Below are 20,339 nucleotides of genomic sequence, written 5' to 3' on the forward strand. Positions count from 1 at the left end.
TTCTTTGACCTTCTGATTATTAACAAAACCATTGAAAAATATTGGTATGAAATGTATCAACAATTTTGTGAAGCAGAAATCTTCTGAGGGCAATTTTTAACTTTAACAACAACTCAACACACAGAAGTAAACTTGCTAAAAGTACAACGGCAAAACTGCAGGAACGCGTATCTTAGTTTGCAACGTTGCAAAATTCCTGTCATACTTTATTTTTGGAATGGAAAAATACTTGATGCCATTTTTTTAAAATCTCCCTAATATCTTTTCACTGCGTGAAAAATGTTCTATTAATGTTTCAAGCAATAGTCTTGATCAAATAGAGTGGAAGCAGGAATTTGAAAAACCACAAACGAGATATGCGTTCCTGCAGTTTCACCATAGAGAAATTTTACTCTTTGTCAAAGCTTAAATTCATTCAAAAATTTTATTTTCATATGTAAAAACTTTGAAATTCCGTGAGGATTGAGGTGATGCCCATTCAAAATTTTTTTACCAAAATAATAGCTCCTTCAATTGTATGTAGAAGTTTTTGGAGAATTTAACTAGATGAATAGGGGAATGTTTTTTAAACTGATAAAAAATTAAACTCAATACACACAACATGATAAGCATCACTGAGAGAGCATTAAAAAATCTGATAAAAACTGATCTCGTCCATCCCATTTAAAAGGTATCAAAAATCAAGACACACAATGTGTGTCACACATGCTTACTTTCTGGAGGAAATAATGCTGTAAATTTTGAAAATTGTTCTGCTTTATGATGTGAGGGCAAGAAAATGAGCCAAACATTTTCCGAAATATAGCTAACATTGCAGGGGGTCCTTGCCAAGTAGAAACCATCAAATTTGCGACCTAAAAAGTTAAAATTGAAGAGGCATTAAAAATGTGATCCAAATTAAAAGAATAAAAGCAAAATGAATAACTAAATTCAATGACATTCCTTCTTAATTAAGATAATCACTAAAGTATATTTGTTCATTAGCATAAATTTTGTGTGGACAATTTGATTTGATGAACATTAATTACTTTCAAGAAGATGGTCGAATGCTCAGTTTGCCATTTATATATACTTTTTTCTAGATACCCAAAAAAGGATTATTAATTACAGAAAACAGAAAATGAAGAGATAATTGTGAAATTTCTTTCACACTTTGTCTTTTAGCCCTTACAACTCTTACAGGTGCATATGAAACTTTCATGAAAACAAAAATTACAAAATATATACACAGATATTTTTCACTCACATGTGTGACGTGTTTCACCCGCACAGGATGGACATTTATAGCGACTTACCAAAATTTAGGTCTTGGTTCAGTTGCTAAATATGTCCGTCCAAAATGGACAAAATGTGTCTATTTTTAATGAATTGACGTCCGTAAGAGTGGGAAATACACATATATTTTAAAATTGTATCCAATTTTATGTGCTAGTTTCAAATAATTTATTCTCAAAATGAAAATGCACCCATTCATTGGTACAATCAGGAAAAACCTACTCCCTTATCAACAGAGATAATTTATTGACTTGAAGACCTATTTATCCCAGCTTGGTTCTCACAAACAACACTACCCGTAGGAAACAAGTAAATCACTCACTTTGGTCAAACATATTGCAGCTTTACACCGAACATGAACATAAATGTGCTCATTCTCTATTGTATCTGTGAGTGCTGATCTGGTGGCTGCAGATGCATACCGCTCCAACGCCGTAACTGCTTCAAATTGAGCTGTTACATCTCTTTCATGCCGCAACTGTAACTGCCACTGATAATCTGGCTGCTCAATTATGCATGACCGCAATAGGGTCATCTCAGGATCAAGACGAATCCATAATACAGGCGACTCGGAGCTGTTGTTTTGGAAAAAAAGGAAAGGTAAACTTAATGATGCTCGGAGCAAAAAATAGTGCATTGGTTTGTTTATTGCAAATTTTTCGGAGTGTAAGTCTTGGACTGGACTGGCGTTGGCAAACGATTATAAAAATTCATTTTGACGGAAAAACTCCAAAATATTTAACAATAATGATCAGCTGGTCTAAAAATCTGAAGGTTAATTATTTAACAGCATAATATATACCCTGAAACATCCAGTGAATGAATATTACACTCAGGAGAAATTGGAGAGGATTTTGAGTAAAATTCTATTAGCGATAACAGTGAACTGATAAGAGAGACAAAGACACTCCTGGTACTCCTTTCCAATTCTGTTCAGCTGTTTGTCAGTATAAGCATATCATTCTGATAACTTTTTCTATATTTGTATATTTCGTCTCTAAATGAAGTATTACTGGCCAAAAAAACAGAAATAAAAAGGGGCAAAAAGAGAGAGAGAGTGAGCACTGAGCAAGATATTGGACACACTTACTCCATTACATTCAAGTCCATGTCAACTTCCTCTCCAGTACACAAAGGAATTTTTTTCTTCTTATTCCTTCGACTTTTCGAGTGACAGGTGATATCAGCTTTCGCGACATTCCCTTCAATTTGCAAAGTGTGTTTGAAAGTTCCGTCCAACTCTTGGATAGAAACTAGTAATGGACCAACATACTTCCTAACACCTCGAGCCTGAGTTGCATCTTGTCGTATTTCCAGCTCAACAGTATTCCTATGACGAACAAAAGAAATGCAAAAATTAGAACATACAGTAAAACTTCGATATAACGAATTTCTGGAGACTGGCAAAGAAATTCGTTAAATCGAAAATTTGTTAAATCGAAAACTGCGGAAAACCCAATTTTAGCCCACAATTATTTTGAAATGTTCAGTTTTTTCCAGTTTTGTGTACAACCTCCCCCCCTAAACTATGACGATATTTTACAGAAAATCGGCGAGAAACACCCGGTTAGCACTTGATCAGTAAAACTGCACAGCGGTAGTGAGGAGCACACGGCAGGGGTTGACATCGTACTGATGACACTGTTCATGTAGCTCCTTAATCACCCCGTTTTATTGAGGAAACATGTGCGCCTCAGAAATTCCCAATCCTGCCGGATCAAAAAATGACCTTTGCACCAACATCGACGTACAATACGCGGGTGAAGACAAGCATGCTTTCTCCCCAGCGGTGTTGCCGGGTGCGCAGAAATTCCCGTGCATTTGTTAAATTGAGTTTGATTTACATGGTAAAGTTTGTACTCGGACCGAGGATTTCCTTCGTAAAAGCGAATATTCGATATATAGAATTTATTTTATATTGAAGAGATAGGGATTTTTTCGGGACCGCGAAAAAAATTCGTTAATTGGAAGAATTCGTTATATCAAAGTTTTACTGCATCTTCATGGCCTGTTAGACATCTAGACAATGTCAACAGGATTATTAAAAAAGTAGTTGACTATGAATGAATTACAAAATAAAACAATTGTAATTGCTACATTCACAAGTGAGCACAGTGCAAAATTTCCAAATTATATATTTACCTCTTTCGATTGAAGACAAAGCCAAGACTAAACCTAGCGTGACCACCTGTGCGTACCCATTGATGGATGAAGACGGACATGTCTTGTCCTGTTACAGTAAAAATAGCTTTTGTGAAAACATTGGTACTGATGAGCATGTGACCCCACAAGCCACTGCTTAACTTTTGAGTTGATGCATTGCAAGCCAAAGACAGCTGTTTGTTTAAGACCTAAAACCAAAAAAACAGATATAATGAAGAAAAACAATAAGTATATACTATTTAAATTTTGGTACAACATTACCAAAAAGAAACAAGAAGGCCATGTGTAAAGAATGAGGGAAAAGACTAGCAGAAGCTTTAAGACTTTTCTTCAACTTTAGGACTTTTTTACCCTTTAAAAATCCAAAAAGACACAGTCATAGAACGTAACAAAAGAATAGTAGAGAGACCGAAGACTACAGCATTAATCCTTGTAAATTTTTAAGGAGTCCTAGAATATGCCAGGAATAATCCTTGTCACTCTCTCTCTCTCTCTCTCCCCTCTCTCCCCCCCCAAAAAAAAAAACAGACAAACAACAAAAACAAATGGAATACTTCTCAAAATTAATAAAAAAATTACACTTGATCATTGAAATGTAATTACGACTCTTTAATTATTTGGTTTAATAGGAGAAGAAAAAGCATACCCCAAGAGATATCAACTGAAGCAAAGAATTCATTGTCTTGGACCAAAAGATTTTCGTCCACCTAGTGTTGGTTACGGATGGCGCGTGTTGTCCAAATAGTTTGCACGCGTTGTCTAAATAGTTTTTACAGTTGGCTAAGTGTAAGGTTTTTTGAAAAATGATTAAACTAGTAAGAGGTAGGGCTTGCACAATTTGCAATTATGTCGGCCTGACATGACAAGACAAAGCTCTATCTTAACCGTGCAATATATTGCAATTCGATGTGTTATCCGGCTGCTTTAAACTTTCAATAATCGGCCCGCTGACCAACAAAATTTGAGCCTTAAACACCTTAAAACATGAAACAATCAGCAAGTAAACAGAGATACTGACCTGCAGAATAAGCTCATACCCAATTCGATGTTCAAGCATCCGAATTACCAGATGAGCTTTCTTGCGTAATATCTTTAGGTACTTTGGAGACATGGTGTGAATGTTCTGTGTAGAAAAATAGAAGCCGGGGTCATTTTGTTTCGACGTGAGTTGCGGAAATGGTGTCGTAGTAGGCAGTGGAGCAGGAGCTTGACCAGGATCCATTACAATCCCTCCATACTTTTCTTCATACTTGACAACATCTAGTAATTCCTGAATGAGATACAAGATTGATTGAATCGGAATGGAAAGGTCATCCACCTCAAATAATTCGTTAAGAGAATACAAATCTGAGAAAAATTTTATTATCTCTACGATCCAAACATTCTCTTAGTCTCAAAGAAGAGCCACTCTATTTTGTAGGAGATGAACATTCGCGCTAAAGAAAATTTAATGATCACTCTTCGTGTTTGTGAAGAAAATTACTGTAATAATTCATGACTACCTTCATAAGAAACAATGATGCATACAAATAATAAAAGAGGAAAAAAGTTCTGAACAATTTCATAACATTACAATAGGTCAGTGGCACCAATTTTTTAAAAACCATTTTCTAAGTACACAGAGCGAACTAAGCTTTGAGGAATTTTTCCTGATATCTTTGACCCTAAATAGCTAAGAAATCCCTGTTTGAAAATGCCAAAAATGGGACCCGTTTGAACCGATACTTTTGGTGGGTTCTGCTGACATAGCCAGGCAGGAGAAACTGCGTTTGCTAATTGGCTGAACTCAGCTTCACGCATCATCATCTTGCTATGACAGCTTGACTATAGGTTTTTGATGGGTTGCATATTGACTTGCTTTTTTAGAAGTTACAATATACTTTCGCTTTTTGGTACTTTCGGTTTTCATGAAATTTTATGTGATAAACAATACTACAACCCTGCAAAAATTTCTTGCCACTGCCCTTTTTGTGTACATATCCAACTTGTGCAGGTGGCATTTTGCCGAAAAGGGGGTTTGATAGAACATGAAACGTACCAAAAGACGAAGGACAGAAAAACAGGAAGTTTAAAAGTCCAAAAAATTTACTTGCAGATGTAATTTTGACTTTCTGCTATCAAATTCTAATTTTAATCTACTGCCTATTGAAGGGCAACAATTAATAAGAGACTGTTAAAGCCCTGCTATTTCGGAAAAAAATATCATAAGATCTTGAGCCAATTTTCACAAACTGGAAAAACAAAAGTAAGTATGTGCTTACATTCTGAATCCACTCCCGATATGCATTATTGCCGAAACATTTCTTTGCGTAAAGTCCACAAAGATAAGTTGCAATGCCTTTCGTCAACCACCAATCCGACCAGTTTTGCATGGATATGAAGCAACCGAAAAACTGTTCTGCTACTGCTAGAGCCATGTTTTTGCGAGTGATGTAGGTTTGATCTATTATTGCACTCGAGTGGAGAAGATTTGTGCTAAATGAGAGGCAAAATCATTAATCATTTGAAAATAGAATAGTACCTAAAACATCAAGCAATGAATACCTAACCCACGACTTTTTTATCGCATTTCAAGGGTGGATTGAAATTTTAATACGTCACATAAAGAATACAAACATTTGGTGAGAGTAGAGAAACAAAAATATCGATATTTGTTGCGGTTCAAAATGAAGGCATGCAATACATTTCTTTCAGAGAATAAGACCTGCTATTTTTGCATGATATTTTCGAGGAATGTATTCAAGAACCTTGAAAGATCAAGGAAAAATCACATAAAATTTTGTTTAATGATAATAATTTGTATGTATGTATAAGTCGCTTTTGTGGCGCGCTAGGGCACTCTGTGATGCCTACCCGCCACAGGAATCTGTCATGGTAGAGATCCTACGGAAGCTGGCATCTCTCCATCCATTGACGGATGCCCTCTACCCACTGTTTGGCTGGACGCCCTCCTAGATGCCTACCTGGAGTAACTATATAATAATAATGTAATATTAATTACATTATATAATATAATAATTTGTAATCCTTCAAATATAAAAATAGGCATGGCAAGAAGGATGCCACATTCAAAGCAGCATGCGTGTTTCCTTGTTTTCCCATCAATATTTAGTCATAATCATCCACAAAAGATAACTTTTAAAAAAGAAGAAGAGGAATAAGAAAAAACAGACTGGCTGTTCAGCCCCCCCCCCCCCAAAAAGTAAATAGTTACATACATAAGTCTTCTCTTTGAAAACTAGAATAAGATTCAAATTTTGTCCAAATGAGTTTAAAAATTTACCTTAAAATACTCATTGTAGCATAGGCTGACACATCGACTGTTGTCTCATCCACAAAAACCTGTTTGTAACAAGAGTACGGATAACGGTTGGCTAGTGTTTCTTCATAAAATTCAAATGCTTCATGCATATACCTTGCAGAGACTTTCAACAGAGGCAAGAGTTGTGGCAGACAAAAATGTGTCACCTCATGCATGTAAGGATCCACGAAAATCTCAAAAGGCCTGAAAATAATAATTCAAAAGCTTATTAAAGGAAAGTTAAGTACCATCAAGGTATCTTCTTTAAAGAATACAGTAATAGAAAGAAGATTCATGTCAGGCAAGACGACATGTTTGTAAAAGTTCATGACATACAAGCAAGTCTAGATTGGCTGAGGGTGTACGTTTAAGTCAGTGGAGCGGTGTAAATGATCGATTATTGATAGTTCTCCATTTGAAGCTAAGGTGAAGAATCGATTATTAAGGCATTAATTGCAAACACCCTGTTTATTGATCTTTTTCCATAGGTTTAAGTGGCAGATTAATCCATATATTGCAAAGTATGCCATGCTACTGGTTCAAGTAATAGTTATTTGATGGTGCAAGCCTGCGAACTGCAACAAAACCATGGTCGGTTTGGCTGATGGCAACCATTCTAAAGAGAGCACCCTCCTTCTTTATTGCAGCTCATGAGGCATTTTCATTTTTTTTCATTTATTCTTGATGATTAAAAAGTAAATAAACTCATTTTTAAATTTTAGATTCATGGAGTAAGGATTATAAATTTAAAGGAGAAAAAAGATAATTTCATCCCTTGGTAATTTTTTCATAATTTGAAAGAGATATGTCTTACCCAACAGCTAAAGCTATGTTTGGTGCACATGCTGGAATGGATAGTGAATAATGAAAGGTTTTTCTCCTCATGTCAGGAGTATACACAACTTCTATCAACTCTCCACAGGAGACAGCTGTCATATTCTCATCGACTGTAAATTCAAGCCTCCAAGTGCACGGCTCAGCATAGCTGTCGATACAAGGAAACCACAGTCTTGAGGAGTTTTCATGGCACATTGAGTACATGTGAGCTCCACGCTGGATATTGAAAAATAACATATTTTAGGATACGATGATTGCACATTGAACATATTAAAATGAAACACTAGAGCAACACCAGATTCAGGGAAGAAGGGCAATCAGGGAAATTGCCCTAAGGTTTCCATCAAAAGGTTTTTTCTTCTTTATTTAGTTATCTTTGCATCTTAAAGAGACAGTTGCAAAACAGTTGAGGGTTTTTTTTTTTTTATTATTATGGTAAGGACTGCTAAAGTATATCCGTCAGAAATGATAATTCTTCTTCAATTTAATCCTATAATTTTCAGTTCTGTGAATATTCCGTAGGATTTCTGAAAGGCCTATCCTAAGTGTATATTGAAAGCTTCAAAGCATGATTTTCAGGGGAATTTTTGCGAGCTACCATCGCAGGTTTACCCCAGGGCCCCTGTCATCCTAAATTCAGTGTTGCACAAGAGGAATGAATTTATCTTTAACCCCTTGAATGATAAGAGCTGATAAAGAGTTTTCGATGAAAATACGCTGTTTATGGATACCATCCACAGTTTCTCTCCCATTGTCTCTCGCAAAAGACCAATGGAAATCATTAAATCACTCTGTACACGATTTTAAAGTTTTCTTTGTTTCTTGGACTAGTGTCTATTTTTGGAACAATCTTTCTCACAAGATCTAAAGATATATTTTGGACTACTCATAACTAGATAATCAACCGTTTCAGCTTTTTATGAGTATAACTTGAACTTAGGATAATCAGTATTAATGCGAGTAACTCAAAAGCATTATGTTTGAAGTGTATTAATTCAAAAGATCTCATCTCTTAAAGGCTAGAGATTTACAGTCTACATGAATTGCTGTCACCTCTTGGTGGATTCTAACACTTATTTCTGAGAGATTCTGCGACTCAGAAGGTCACAAAAATTAGAGAATTAATTTGCCTTTTCTCTCTAAATTTCAGTTAAAACATTCTGGCAAAAATACGCAGCTCAAAAATTGTAAATACCTCTGCTAAGGATCCTTCGCAATCAGGGATAACAAAATGAATACCACCCTGCGGTTGCTCTAAGGAGAATTCAACCCCAATCCTAACAGAGCGACCCTCTTGTATCAGATTGGTTGCTTCAGCAGGAATGCTAATCACAAGCTCACCAGCATTGTGATCTGGGTCAATTTGGAAAGCAGCAGTTTGGTGAGCATTTGAGAAAAAATCCAGCGAACGTCTAGAAATAATCAAGAAAAGCATCAAGTCTAGATTTAATCATTGTATCCAAAGGAATTAAAACACTAATTCGTACACAGAATCCAATGTTGGAACCACCATACTCAACGAAGGATAAATCAATTTTTAATATTTTCTTCTTCTTCTTTATTGAAAATATGTACTTACTTTGGAATGGCTAGGAGTAATTATTACCTTATTATAATGGTGAATTTCATTCCTGAACCATTTTCTCTTTTCTCAAACTTTTGCATTCCTTGGTGGTTCTTTCACCTAATGCTGCACAGAGATGACTCTAGCTAAACATTACAGTTGCTGACAGAGCTCTTCATTAATATTTCATAGCAACGGTGTAAGTCGGCAATCACATAACTCGGTTTGAAACGTCACAGACTTCCTGTCATACTTCATTTTTTAAACAGAAAACTACTCATTGGCAATTCTTTAAAACTGCCGTGATTTTTCTTTCTGTGCGAAGAAAATTCTGCAAAAACTTCAAGGAATGATGCCAATTTGTTCTCCTTTAAAAAAAAAACCAGAAGGCGGAGATTTTCAGACACCGAAAACGAGATATGTGATTGCTGACTTTCACCGTCGTTATGTTACTAAGGAAGAGAAAATATAGAGGCAAAAATTAATGTATTTACTCTCCCATAAAAATCATTTAAGAAATATTAAAACGCTCATGATGCCTTTTTAGCCATGATTAGATTCTACAGTTCCTTCTCAACAGTATTACACAAAACACCTATTAAAATATAATCAGGTTATTTTGTATTCTTTTGTATTACTACACAAAACTCCATTTTCAATCAAAGAGATGTAACATATCTTAATTAATAGATATTAATTAATAAATTTATTTTCTGAGGGAAAATACACAAATTCATTAAAAAAATCAGTCTAAAACACTGATTTTCCTTGTTCATACTTGAATTCAAACATAATAAAGCAGACTTACTCATTGGTGGCACCTTGGCAAACATCTAAAAATGGATCAAAATACTGGAAAGGAGCTTCATAGATGTCATTTAGGCAAACTCTGTAGACACGGCACTGTTTTGCGTTTAGTTTGATGAACCTCAGATGATCTTTCAAAGGAACTATAGTCAACTCCACAAAACCCTGAAGGATAAATCAAGAAAAATAAAATATGTACCATAAAATCAGTATCTACTTTCAAACAAGGTGGTAAAATAGTGCTATTATGTGTTGGCCCATAAATCTAAAATCATGTATCTCCACCGTCTTCACTGACAGAGGGGAATAGTTTTCAAAATTCGGATATAGTCTTAAAGAGCATCTTATCTTGGCCGTCTAAAAGAATTATTTTCCCTTTATCTTCAAGATTGAGGAATATAGACAGTTTTTTGATCTCCTAAAAAATCAGGTTTTCCGAGATACATGGTTTGGGAACTTCATTGTTAAAATGTTTCTGTTGATACTTGATAGTAAGTACTTAATGCTGCATGTGTGAGTATGACCGACAACCATTTCTATTGAATGGTGGAATAAATTATACTGTTATATTTTGTGAAATAAAAAATTTTGGAAGATAGAAAATACTTACAATTATGCTCTTCCTCTGGAAATTTATACCTGTCAAACTGACAATTTGGTGCGCTGAAAAAAAAAAAGAAGACGATTTGTGACAAAAATGAAAGGTAAGTATTGAAGAAAGAAATTATTAGGATGGAGGGCAGGTTATTTTAATTGTCAATACTGAGTAAATGCTTGTGGTGGACTAACATGGAGATTTTACATTTCAGCCTCGAGCCTAATCGAATCGATTTCTGTTCGACAGGCGTAAATCCAAAACCTCATGAACCCTGGCATCCTGCGTGATCAACGAAAGCCAGGGCTCATGGGTTTTGGACTTATGCCCATCTAACAGAAACTGATTCAATTGAGATTCACATTATGCTTCTTAACATGGTACATGAAGGAAAATATTCCATTAAAATAGCCGGATTTAAGACTTTAAATTTCTCTCGGATATGCGTTCAATACTAAACTGGCTATTTTTTAGAGTCTTCATCCCCATCCAGCACTGTTAGTTTCTACACTTCACAATTTTACAAACTTGTTAGCTATGCCATTATTTAGAGGTGCGATGTCAAAGTAAACTTGTCCGATTCCGTTCTATTTGCTAACGCAACCCGAAAGGTCCCATCAACCTGCTAAAATCATTGAGCGTTTGGTAGGCTTTCATGAATAAACATACAAGTCATCAGGTAATATTGACGATGTCCAAAAACGCCGACCATTTGGAATCGGGTAATTCCGTTTCCGAACAGTTTACCTCGACAATGCAGCTTAGGATATGCTGGAGCGGACGCATCGTATGTTGAGACAAATGTCAATCTCTGATTACCTCAGAATCAGCACCACTCAATAGGATAGCTGCATTGTCGAAGTAAACTGTCTGGGACCATAGGGCAACAGAATTACCCGATTCCAAACGCTCAGCGTTATTCGACTCCGTTTGGATAGCCCGATGTCCTGGACTGTTTACCAAACGGGAGTCAACAAGTCATCGGTCTCAGGAGGTAGTTGAGAGCGTTGAGCTACCTTCTAAATGTAATTGTGCACACGGTGTCACACCCAAAACAAAACAGTTTCTAGTCAACAGAGACGACCGACAACACGTTTCCCAACGGGTAAGTCGACAGTCATGTGATATCCGTTAGCGTTGAGCAGCCCAACGCAAACAGAAAGTTTACTTCGACGACGCACCTTACAATACATGTAGTCAGATGGCACCACTGATCAGTGATGCCCTGAACAATGCCTTGACTTTAGTGTCAACATACGATGCACCCGCTCTACATACATCATCTCCTTCTGCATCTAAGGGTTCTCAGTGGAATACTGGGCATAATATTTGTAAACCAACTAACAAAGTCTACTCGAGTAATTTTGAATATCTTCAAAACTTCATTAGCTTGGAAAAAACATGGGTAACTCACAAAGTTTGAAGGGTCTGGCATTATCAGCTGTTTTTTCCTTCTTCATTTTGAAGTCTTAGAACTGTCCTGCTCAGCGGGAAAAAAACATGGTTGTAAATCTAGCAGCACTAGCAACTTTAAAAAATAAAGCTGTGCCGATTACACGGCAAAAACCGAAGGAATTAAATTTAAAGTAAGGCGAAAAGTAAATCTTTCGGTTCGAACGACTGATAATATGAAAATAAACATAACCTAGACCGGGTGTCCAAGACATCGATGAGAAAAATTTGTTGATTGTTGCGAATGCCACTAACCTCCTTTTCCGCAAAATTCCTTTGCGTGGAATTTTGTCAACCCGCGATTCACCCCAATTTTAATTGAAATTTAATAAAAATCGCGTGGTTTCTTGGCTTATGTAGTATTTGTTTTAACGTCAGTGATTCTATCAACTCCATTCAACCATCGTTTCTCTCTCAATTGAGCTTTTATCCACGATTTCTTGGAAATATTGATAGCTTGGCCAACTGGACAAAATGGATGATTTAGGTGAGCTCAATTTCTTAACTTTACTCTCTTCGTAGCTTAATTAAAATTTCAATCCCGGAATTTGATCAGCAATTAGTGGTTAAACTGTTCTAATAATCTAGAACTCGAAAGGAACCACTAAGTTTTGGTTTCAGTCGATGATTTACTTTAACATCAATATGGAGCATCCATCTTAGTATTATCAGTAGGAAGGGTTTAAAGGCTGACCGTAAGGACATACAGTTCCTGCGTGGTACTAATGTTGGAATTTATGGCGAATTCTTATTAAGTTGAATTTTTGATAGTCCATACTATCCTGGGTCCCTTAATCTTGTTTGATAAATTTGCATGTAACCCATCCGCTCCTTCCTATGGTTTAATCACTGATCCCCTAAGTATCGCCCGAACGGATCGTCCTGGAACAAATTGGATTTCTTCACAAGCCACGCAGTGTTTCCACGTCTAGTTTGGAATAATTATTAACAGCCACAAAATTTTTGGAGGACACACTTGCTATTCATTATCTCAGATGTCTTCGCCGTTTCATATCTTGCTTAAAATCCCAACAGAATAGGGTCATGTGTTAACTCCTGAATTTTCTTCTTGAGTGCAACCCTACAGTTTAATTCTAATCAAAATTAATTGCCAAAATGATCAATTTTGGCCCAACTAGAAAAAGAAGAGAAAAAAAAACAAGGTACGGGTATTGCACGAGAACAATTGTTTTCATCAAATTGTTTCTTTACCAACGTGCCTGATTTCCCATTACGTTTGGACACATTTTGGCTGCTGGGGGCAGCTGAAATGCGCCTGAACTTAATAAGAAACCGTGCAAGTGAGGAAATAAAAATTGTTTTGGCCTATCCAATACCATTCTTTCTGATTTGGTAGGTAATTTAATTGTCAAAACTCAAGAATCATGTTATAATCTTACTATGACTAAGTATTGAACATCAACATGCTCGCTATAATTCGTTAATCATTCTGTTGCTTCTTGACAAGGCGCACAGCCATTCCTTAATGGGTGTGCAGTCTGCTAAAAACGGAATGGCCTCTATTTACCTATGTACCTAATTGCTGTCTTATTGATAAGGAAAAGTTGAGAAGAAAAATGTGGTGTGGAAAATTTTCTACAATAACTTTAGAGTGGATTCAAGAGACTTGAGCTTAGATTTTACTGGTTTCTGAATATGTAGAGAAAGAAATCCACGATCCCTTTGGCGCCTTTACATTGAAGTCCATCAGTTTTAGGACATTGCCAAGGAGTCCCCCTCCTATCTTTCAATAGTTGCACAAATTTTTATTAGAAGTCATCTACCTACAAAGTGTTATTCCTTACCCTCTCAAAATTTATAATTCTTTTTGCTAACCGTAACTAACAAACATTGAGTAAATAAATTATCGAAGATCACTATCTCTCTGCTCTTTTTGTATGTAGCTAATAAGAATGTGTATGACGAAGGATTAGGATAATGTGAATACTTTCTAAAAGTGCATGTGTTTATTAATCAGCTAGATTACACCATGACATCTCTCTAAAATTCATAGTACCTATGCTCTGGTTTCATGAAGTATTTCTAGATTTAGTTCGGTTGAGTAGATGGTAGACGTAAACAGGAAATAATGGGCGATATTTTTACCCTATCACCTGCTGCCAGAATGTTTTCTTTAACAATTGATTAGCATTAAACTTTATTTAATGAATATTCCTTACTAACAGTTTTCATTTGTAAATATTTTAATACTGCTTTTCACGCATTTGCACTCTCAAGTGACATTTTTCTTTGCTTAGGCACCTCTTTAAGTTGACAGTGTTGGGTGGTTTTGATTTACCTGGATATACTTAAGTATATGTTTTTATTGTGGTTGAATCTCTACCAACTAAATTTTCACCTCTGTTCAGGTTACTCAAAGGAAGGGACCTCATCTGATAGGAATGTTGAGATTTGGAAAATCAAAAAACTAATCAAGAGTTTGGAATTGGCACGCGGAAATGGTACGAGTATGATATCGCTCATTATTCCGCCGAAAGATCAAATTTCCCGGGTCAGCAAAATGTTGGCAGATGAATTTGGGACAGCCTCAAACATCAAATCCCGAGTGAATCGACTTTCCGTGCTGGGTGCAATCACCTCTGTCCAGCAGCGTCTTAAACTGTACTCAAAAGTTCCGCCAAATGGGTTGGTTATTTATTGTGGAACCATTGTTACTGAAGAAGGTAAGGAAAAGAAAGTCAATATTGATTTTGAGCCTTTTAAACCTATCAACACCTCACTATATCTCTGCGATAACAAGTTCCACACTGAAGCTCTCTCAGCACTGTTAGCTGATGACAATAAGTTCGGTTTTATTGTCATGGACGGAAATGGCTCCCTCTTTGGTACTCTTCAAGGCAATGCCCGAGAAGTTTTGCATAAATTTACAGTCGATCTTCCCAAAAAGCACGGTCGAGGAGGACAGTCAGCTTTACGTTTTGCCCGTTTACGTATGGAGAAGAGACACAACTACGTTAGGAAAGTAGCAGAAACAGCAGTTTCCTTGTTCATAACTAATGATAAACCAAATGTTTCGGGCTTAGTGCTAGCTGGTAGTGCGGATTTCAAAACAGAATTAAGTCAGTCTGACATGTTTGACCCTCGTCTACAAGCAAAAGTAATCAAACTGGTTGATGTCTCTTATGGTGGTGAGAATGGATTCAACCAAGCTATTGAGTTGGCCGCTGAATCACTTCAAAATGTGAAGTTTATACAAGAAAAGAAGTTAATTAGCAAATATTTTGATGAAATTAGTCAAGACACCGGCAAGTACTGTTTTGGAGTTGATGATACTCTTCGTGCCCTAGAACTGGGAGCTGTAGAAACTCTCATCTGCTGGGAAAATCTCGACATCCAGCGTTATGTTCTCAAAGGTCCTGCCGGCAGCCCGGAACTTAAAATATTGCATTTAACTCCCGATCAAGAGAAGGACAAATCCCACTTCAATAATGAAGATGGAACCGAGTTAGAATTAGTCGAGTGCCAGCCATTACTTGAGTGGCTAGCCAACAATTACAAGAGCTTCGGGACAACTCTAGAAATTATCACAGACAAGTCACAGGAAGGTTCCCAGTTTGTGCGAGGCTTTGGTGGAATTGGAGGGCTTCTCCGCTACAAGGTGGACTTTCAAAACTTCCAGTGCGATGAGTTGGATGGGGTTGATGACTATGATGAATACGATTAATCCATTTACACTTTTTGTATCTCCTTCAAATCCCTCTCTCGTCAAGCTACAAATTCAATTTCTTGCATTATTATATCCTCAAAAATTGAATTCTAGTGAATTATTTGTAAAAATATAATTTTCTCACATCATGGGTGGATTGTCAAACATTCCCTATTTCCAAGCATGTATTTTTTTGGCAAGTATATCATATCAATGGCCAAACTTAAAGCCCTCTGAGTTCTAAGAGATTTTACCATTTGCTGCCAAAAAATGTAGCTAAGTTATCAGTTTAATTTTGAAGGTGGTTATTAGAGCAATTAATCAGATCTAACTTTTTCAAGAATGTCAATCACGTCTGTTCAGGCAATATTTTTATTAGAGCTTTCAAGCTTAGTTTCTCTCTTTATTCCCCTGTTATTTGTCTTCAAAAATACGCTCGGAGAAGTAAGCTTGATTTGTTATCTTTAAATATTTTGAAATCATGTTTCTATTTCAGCAGATTTGGTATTTTTCATCTTTTTTTTTCCTTTTTTCCAAATTATTTCTTCAGCTTCAAAGTCATTGATCTATAGAGCACACACGACAGCGTACTTGTCGGTGATGAACAAACAGAGAATTTGTGGTTTTAGCCATTACTGAAAGATTTTATTTTGAATTTTTTATGTGCAGAATTAATAAATGACTCCCAAAGTTTTTGGAACGTTCAGTGTCCCTAGGGGCATATCCACCACCTACAGTGTCTTTAAAGTATTACAAGCCGGGCATATATATATTATACTATTCCTTGTCAGAACTTTCATCCCTTTTTGTATTTTCATATCTCAATCAGACACTCCCAGTCAATCTATCGTTGCTCAATTGTAAGTGCTTCTTACATGTATTGTTACCTCTTCCACTGTAGTAATTTATAATTATTTTGTGCTGAGGTTGTTCGTCATCTACTGGACCTGTTACTTTTTATTGATGTCTGGTTTTTTAAAAAAAAAAAAAAATCGTGCCTTAAATTTGTGATTTGGCATAGTGATAGAAGTGCTTTGAATCACCGTATCTTCTGTCTTCCCCTAAATTGTGTCGAAAGAGCCGTTTTATGAACCATTTGAAAAGTAATCAACTACTGTTATCTCAAGTTTGAAATTTTTCAACGAGCTTTTCCTCCTCAATTTGTGATATGTAGAAACAGTTGAGTTATATCCTCCCGGAGACATAACTGTACCAAAGAGCAATTCTCAAATTTGCCAAATTTTCTTTTTCCTCTGTTTATCTGTTGATTTTGGAAGATTTATGTGATTGAAAATTACCATTTTGTTAAGGACATGCTGAGGGGTAAAGTTGGCTTATCAGTTTTTCCTTTCTCTTGAATCTTGGTATTGAACTCGCAAATTTTCAACATTTTCCTCGGCCCATTGCATTTATGTAAGACTACATTGAGAAAAAAAGATAGTTATGTCATTCTCTTCTTTGTTAATGTCTCATTGCCGAGCATAAAGGAAGGCGCCGAAATAGTCTTAGATCCACTGATAATTTTAACCAAATTATGATCAGTGAAAAGTTGAGGTCTCAGGTCCTAGGAACTATTTTTTTAAAACTAATTCTGGTTTGCCAACCGTCCTGTCTCTAGTATATCGAATTTACTATGAATATTCTAACATTTTATTCAATCCAATTTTCTGGTTTGAATAATTCTCGCAACCAAACCACCCTTGCATTACCTGAGACTTGTTTTTCTCGCCAACATCTCTGAGTAAAAAGATTTTGATCTCCTCTTCTAAGTGTATTATGTTGTTTTTACACATCATAGGTAACGTTTGACCCATGTTTCTAGAGAAAATTGCCCTTTTAAATCCTCTAATTTTTGGATTCCAATGCTTACTGGACTAGAAATACTTTTTTCTATGGTCATGTATCCAAACAGCTCAAAAATGTAATCATAGTTTAAAACAGATTAACATTGGGCTATCTATGATGCTAAAATAAGTTTAGAAACGTTGCCAAAACAGATTTGTCATCGCCCACCTTTTGAGAGAAAAATTCTAGTACTCAACTGATATTACAATTTTGAGAGCCTATCATCTCATAAAAATAAAATCGAGACACCTGCATATCGTCAACAAGTCGACCATCCAGTAATACTTCAAGTCATTCATATAATCATTTTCTTATGGATTAACATTAAAGGTCCTTGTAATATTTCTTCCTCCTCTGTATTGCTCATGTTTTTTCTCTCTCTACGGTATCTCTCTGATTTCTACTCTTGTCATTTATTCAAGTTGACATTTGATTAATTACCTAATGATTTCAATAATTATTAAGTTTAATGTAATTTACATCCTGTGATGAATAACTGCCTTCCTACAAAGTGTGGATAAAAAATGTGTGCTCTAAGATTGTCCTTCATGAAATGAAAAAGTCACGCAGGTCATAACCCATAAAGTATTTAATAACAAACAACCGACAATAGGTGGCCACATTTGAAGTTAATTATTCAGAGTGTATTTGTAATTTTGTACTTGTTATTCAACACGCAGTGCCTTTTAATTGGTGTATAGTGAAGGCTTCATTTCCAATTGCCTCCAGCAGGATCATAAGCTGAAAAGTTGACATTATATTGTTTTAAAATCACCCTCTCCAAAAATTTCAGAGCTTGGATTTGTATTTTTGTATCTTTTGTATTTATTTTTAATGTTCAAAGTGCATATAAACAAAATTATAATTTGAATTGTGAAAATTCTAACCAAGCCTTATAGTGTCAGAAATGTTTTTTTTTTCTTCTTCTTCTTTATTTTCTTGATTTCAAACTCACTGTAATGACTTTGTTAAAATCCATTCTTTTGGTTATATTTTTCATTTATAGTACATCGTATTTGAAAACTGTTCAATATTTGTTATTATGTTCATTTTTAATCGGAATAGATAATTTGAAATCTACTCTCTTTAATATCCTTGTAAAAATTAAAACGTAGTTCCAAACTGTTAAAATTGAACTGAACTGAAACTGATTGAAAGTCAAATTTAGCAAACATTCTCATAATGACAAAGATCTTGCTGTAACCAAAAATTATATTGACAGTGAAATTCCCAAACGACGTATTTCTGTTCACAACATTTAAGCCTTCCTGTCATACTTTTATTTTTTTAAAGCGAAAACTATTCAATGTAAATGCTTCAAAACTTTCTTGATTTTTCCTCTCTAGGCGGAAAAATTATTTTAAAATTTCAAGGAATAATTCTTATTTGTTTATCTTCGAAAAAATAAAATTGAAGTGGAGATTTTAAAACACCGCAAACGAGATACGTCGTTTGGGAGTTTCATTGTCAACATACTTCCCTCATTTATTCATTATTATGGAAAGTTGTTAGCTTGACTCTGAAAAATCTATGTGCTTGCCCATTCTTTTTAGTAAGATGTCTTTGAATCATGAATGTTGCTAATTGAGTTTCACTGATTTCGAGCAAGGCAAATTGAACCAGTGAGAATGAATACATGCACCGGATCAGATTATTTTAGATTTTTTCTTTTTTACGGTTTACCGCATCTACACCCAAAAAGAAATTTTGGAATCGCAGTCAAAAATGCTTGAAACAGTGGCGCCTTATCTGTTGCCAACTTCTTTACCTGCTGTGCAGTTTTTTGTGTCTTTTATACATTTTAATTTTTCAGGGGTGGTGTGTTTTCATCCTCACTGATTCAATTGAAGTTATGCTTTCTAGCAATCCCGAATACTTCGTACTATAACCATGTAATCACACTCGAAATAATAATAGCAAAACAGTCCCAGAGAGAGCCTTATCAGCAAAGGCAAACAGTTTATTCTGACTGATCTAAAACTATTTTCCTCGTCGTTAGGAATCAAAATTAATCGATGAAAAGAAAGAAATCTAGAATACTCACAAATTATATTTAAAAAGGATAAGAATATCATCAATCAAAACTGAATCAATACAATGACTAACAATGATCATTAGTACAAATATTTATCCACTTTTCGTCTGCTCAAGTTTATCCTCATTCAGCACTGAAGCTAAAACTCAAACATATCAATTCAAAATGTGGTATTCTTAAGTAATTGAGAATGTCCACATCTTCTGAAGGCTTGATAAAGATTTTGCCCTCTCTGTAGTAAGAAATTAATTCTAGGCTGTCAGATATTAAACAAGATTGAATTGAAAAGAAATTCATGGTGCAGGTTCCATTCAGATTCGAAGTTGGACGGCACAGAACTGCTGTTTAAGAAAACGCGATCCTATTCTTGTTTACCCATGCACTAAGAAAAAAAAAATTATTTTCCTTTTAAACATGTACTTAGTTTTGACAATTAATTTACCTATCAGAATGAAATTTTTTCAGTAGGTACCTAATGGTAGAAAACCCTTTATCGGGAGAAACGAGGCAACGTTGGACCGCTCACACGGCGCGCGTCGAAACACAACAGGTGCCAATTAAGCCCCATTTTTCGATGCCGCGATTATCCTAACGAGAGTTCGAACAATCGCGCCGAACACGGTGCAGTCGATGTCAAACTCATCAGCGCCTGCAAGACTGTCGGAATACTTCACGCATTGCGCCAAATAGTGCGGTTGGCGTCAAACGCATATTAGCGCCTACAAGACTGCGTGAATACTTCTCGCATTGCACCAAACGCAATGCGAGAGTTATTTGCGATAACTAGTCGACCACAGG

At 35.7% G+C, this 20,339-nt stretch overlaps 2 protein-coding genes across 2 annotated transcripts in view; one reads left to right on the forward strand and one right to left on the reverse strand.

The window, feature by feature from the left end:
- Taf2 (TATA-box binding protein associated factor 2) overlaps positions 1 to 12,159 on the reverse strand; it is a 28,006-nt gene extending 15,847 nt beyond the window's left edge. The window contains exons 1-12 of the mRNA XM_072306579.1: positions 11,957 to 12,159; positions 10,558 to 10,610; positions 9,949 to 10,112; positions 8,772 to 8,988; positions 7,554 to 7,792; positions 6,722 to 6,943; positions 5,700 to 5,913; positions 4,457 to 4,708; positions 3,418 to 3,626; positions 2,366 to 2,605; positions 1,598 to 1,850; positions 714 to 854 (exon numbers count right to left, since the gene is read on the reverse strand). Of these exons, the coding sequence (XP_072162680.1) occupies positions 714 to 854; positions 1,598 to 1,850; positions 2,366 to 2,605; positions 3,418 to 3,626; positions 4,457 to 4,708; positions 5,700 to 5,913; positions 6,722 to 6,943; positions 7,554 to 7,792; positions 8,772 to 8,988; positions 9,949 to 10,112; positions 10,558 to 10,610; positions 11,957 to 12,002 (2,250 nt within the window). The 5' untranslated portion in view covers positions 12,003 to 12,159. The remainder of the gene's footprint in view (positions 1 to 713; positions 855 to 1,597; positions 1,851 to 2,365; positions 2,606 to 3,417; positions 3,627 to 4,456; positions 4,709 to 5,699; positions 5,914 to 6,721; positions 6,944 to 7,553; positions 7,793 to 8,771; positions 8,989 to 9,948; positions 10,113 to 10,557; positions 10,611 to 11,956) is intronic.
- Positions 12,160 to 12,260: 101 nt separating this feature from the next.
- Positions 12,261 to 18,392, forward strand: LOC109038560 (eukaryotic peptide chain release factor subunit 1). Its single transcript, XM_019053654.2, has 2 exons — positions 12,261 to 12,481; positions 14,364 to 18,392. Exons 1-2 carry the CDS (start codon positions 12,469 to 12,471, stop codon positions 15,677 to 15,679), a joined length of 1,329 nt encoding a protein of 442 aa, XP_018909199.1. The 5' UTR covers positions 12,261 to 12,468; the 3' UTR covers positions 15,680 to 18,392.
- Positions 18,393 to 20,339: the final 1,947 nt, after the last annotated feature.

Source organism: Bemisia tabaci, chromosome 1, assembly GCF_918797505.1.
Source record: "Bemisia tabaci chromosome 1, PGI_BMITA_v3".
Taxonomy (NCBI): Eukaryota; Metazoa; Arthropoda; class Insecta; order Hemiptera; family Aleyrodidae; genus Bemisia; species Bemisia tabaci.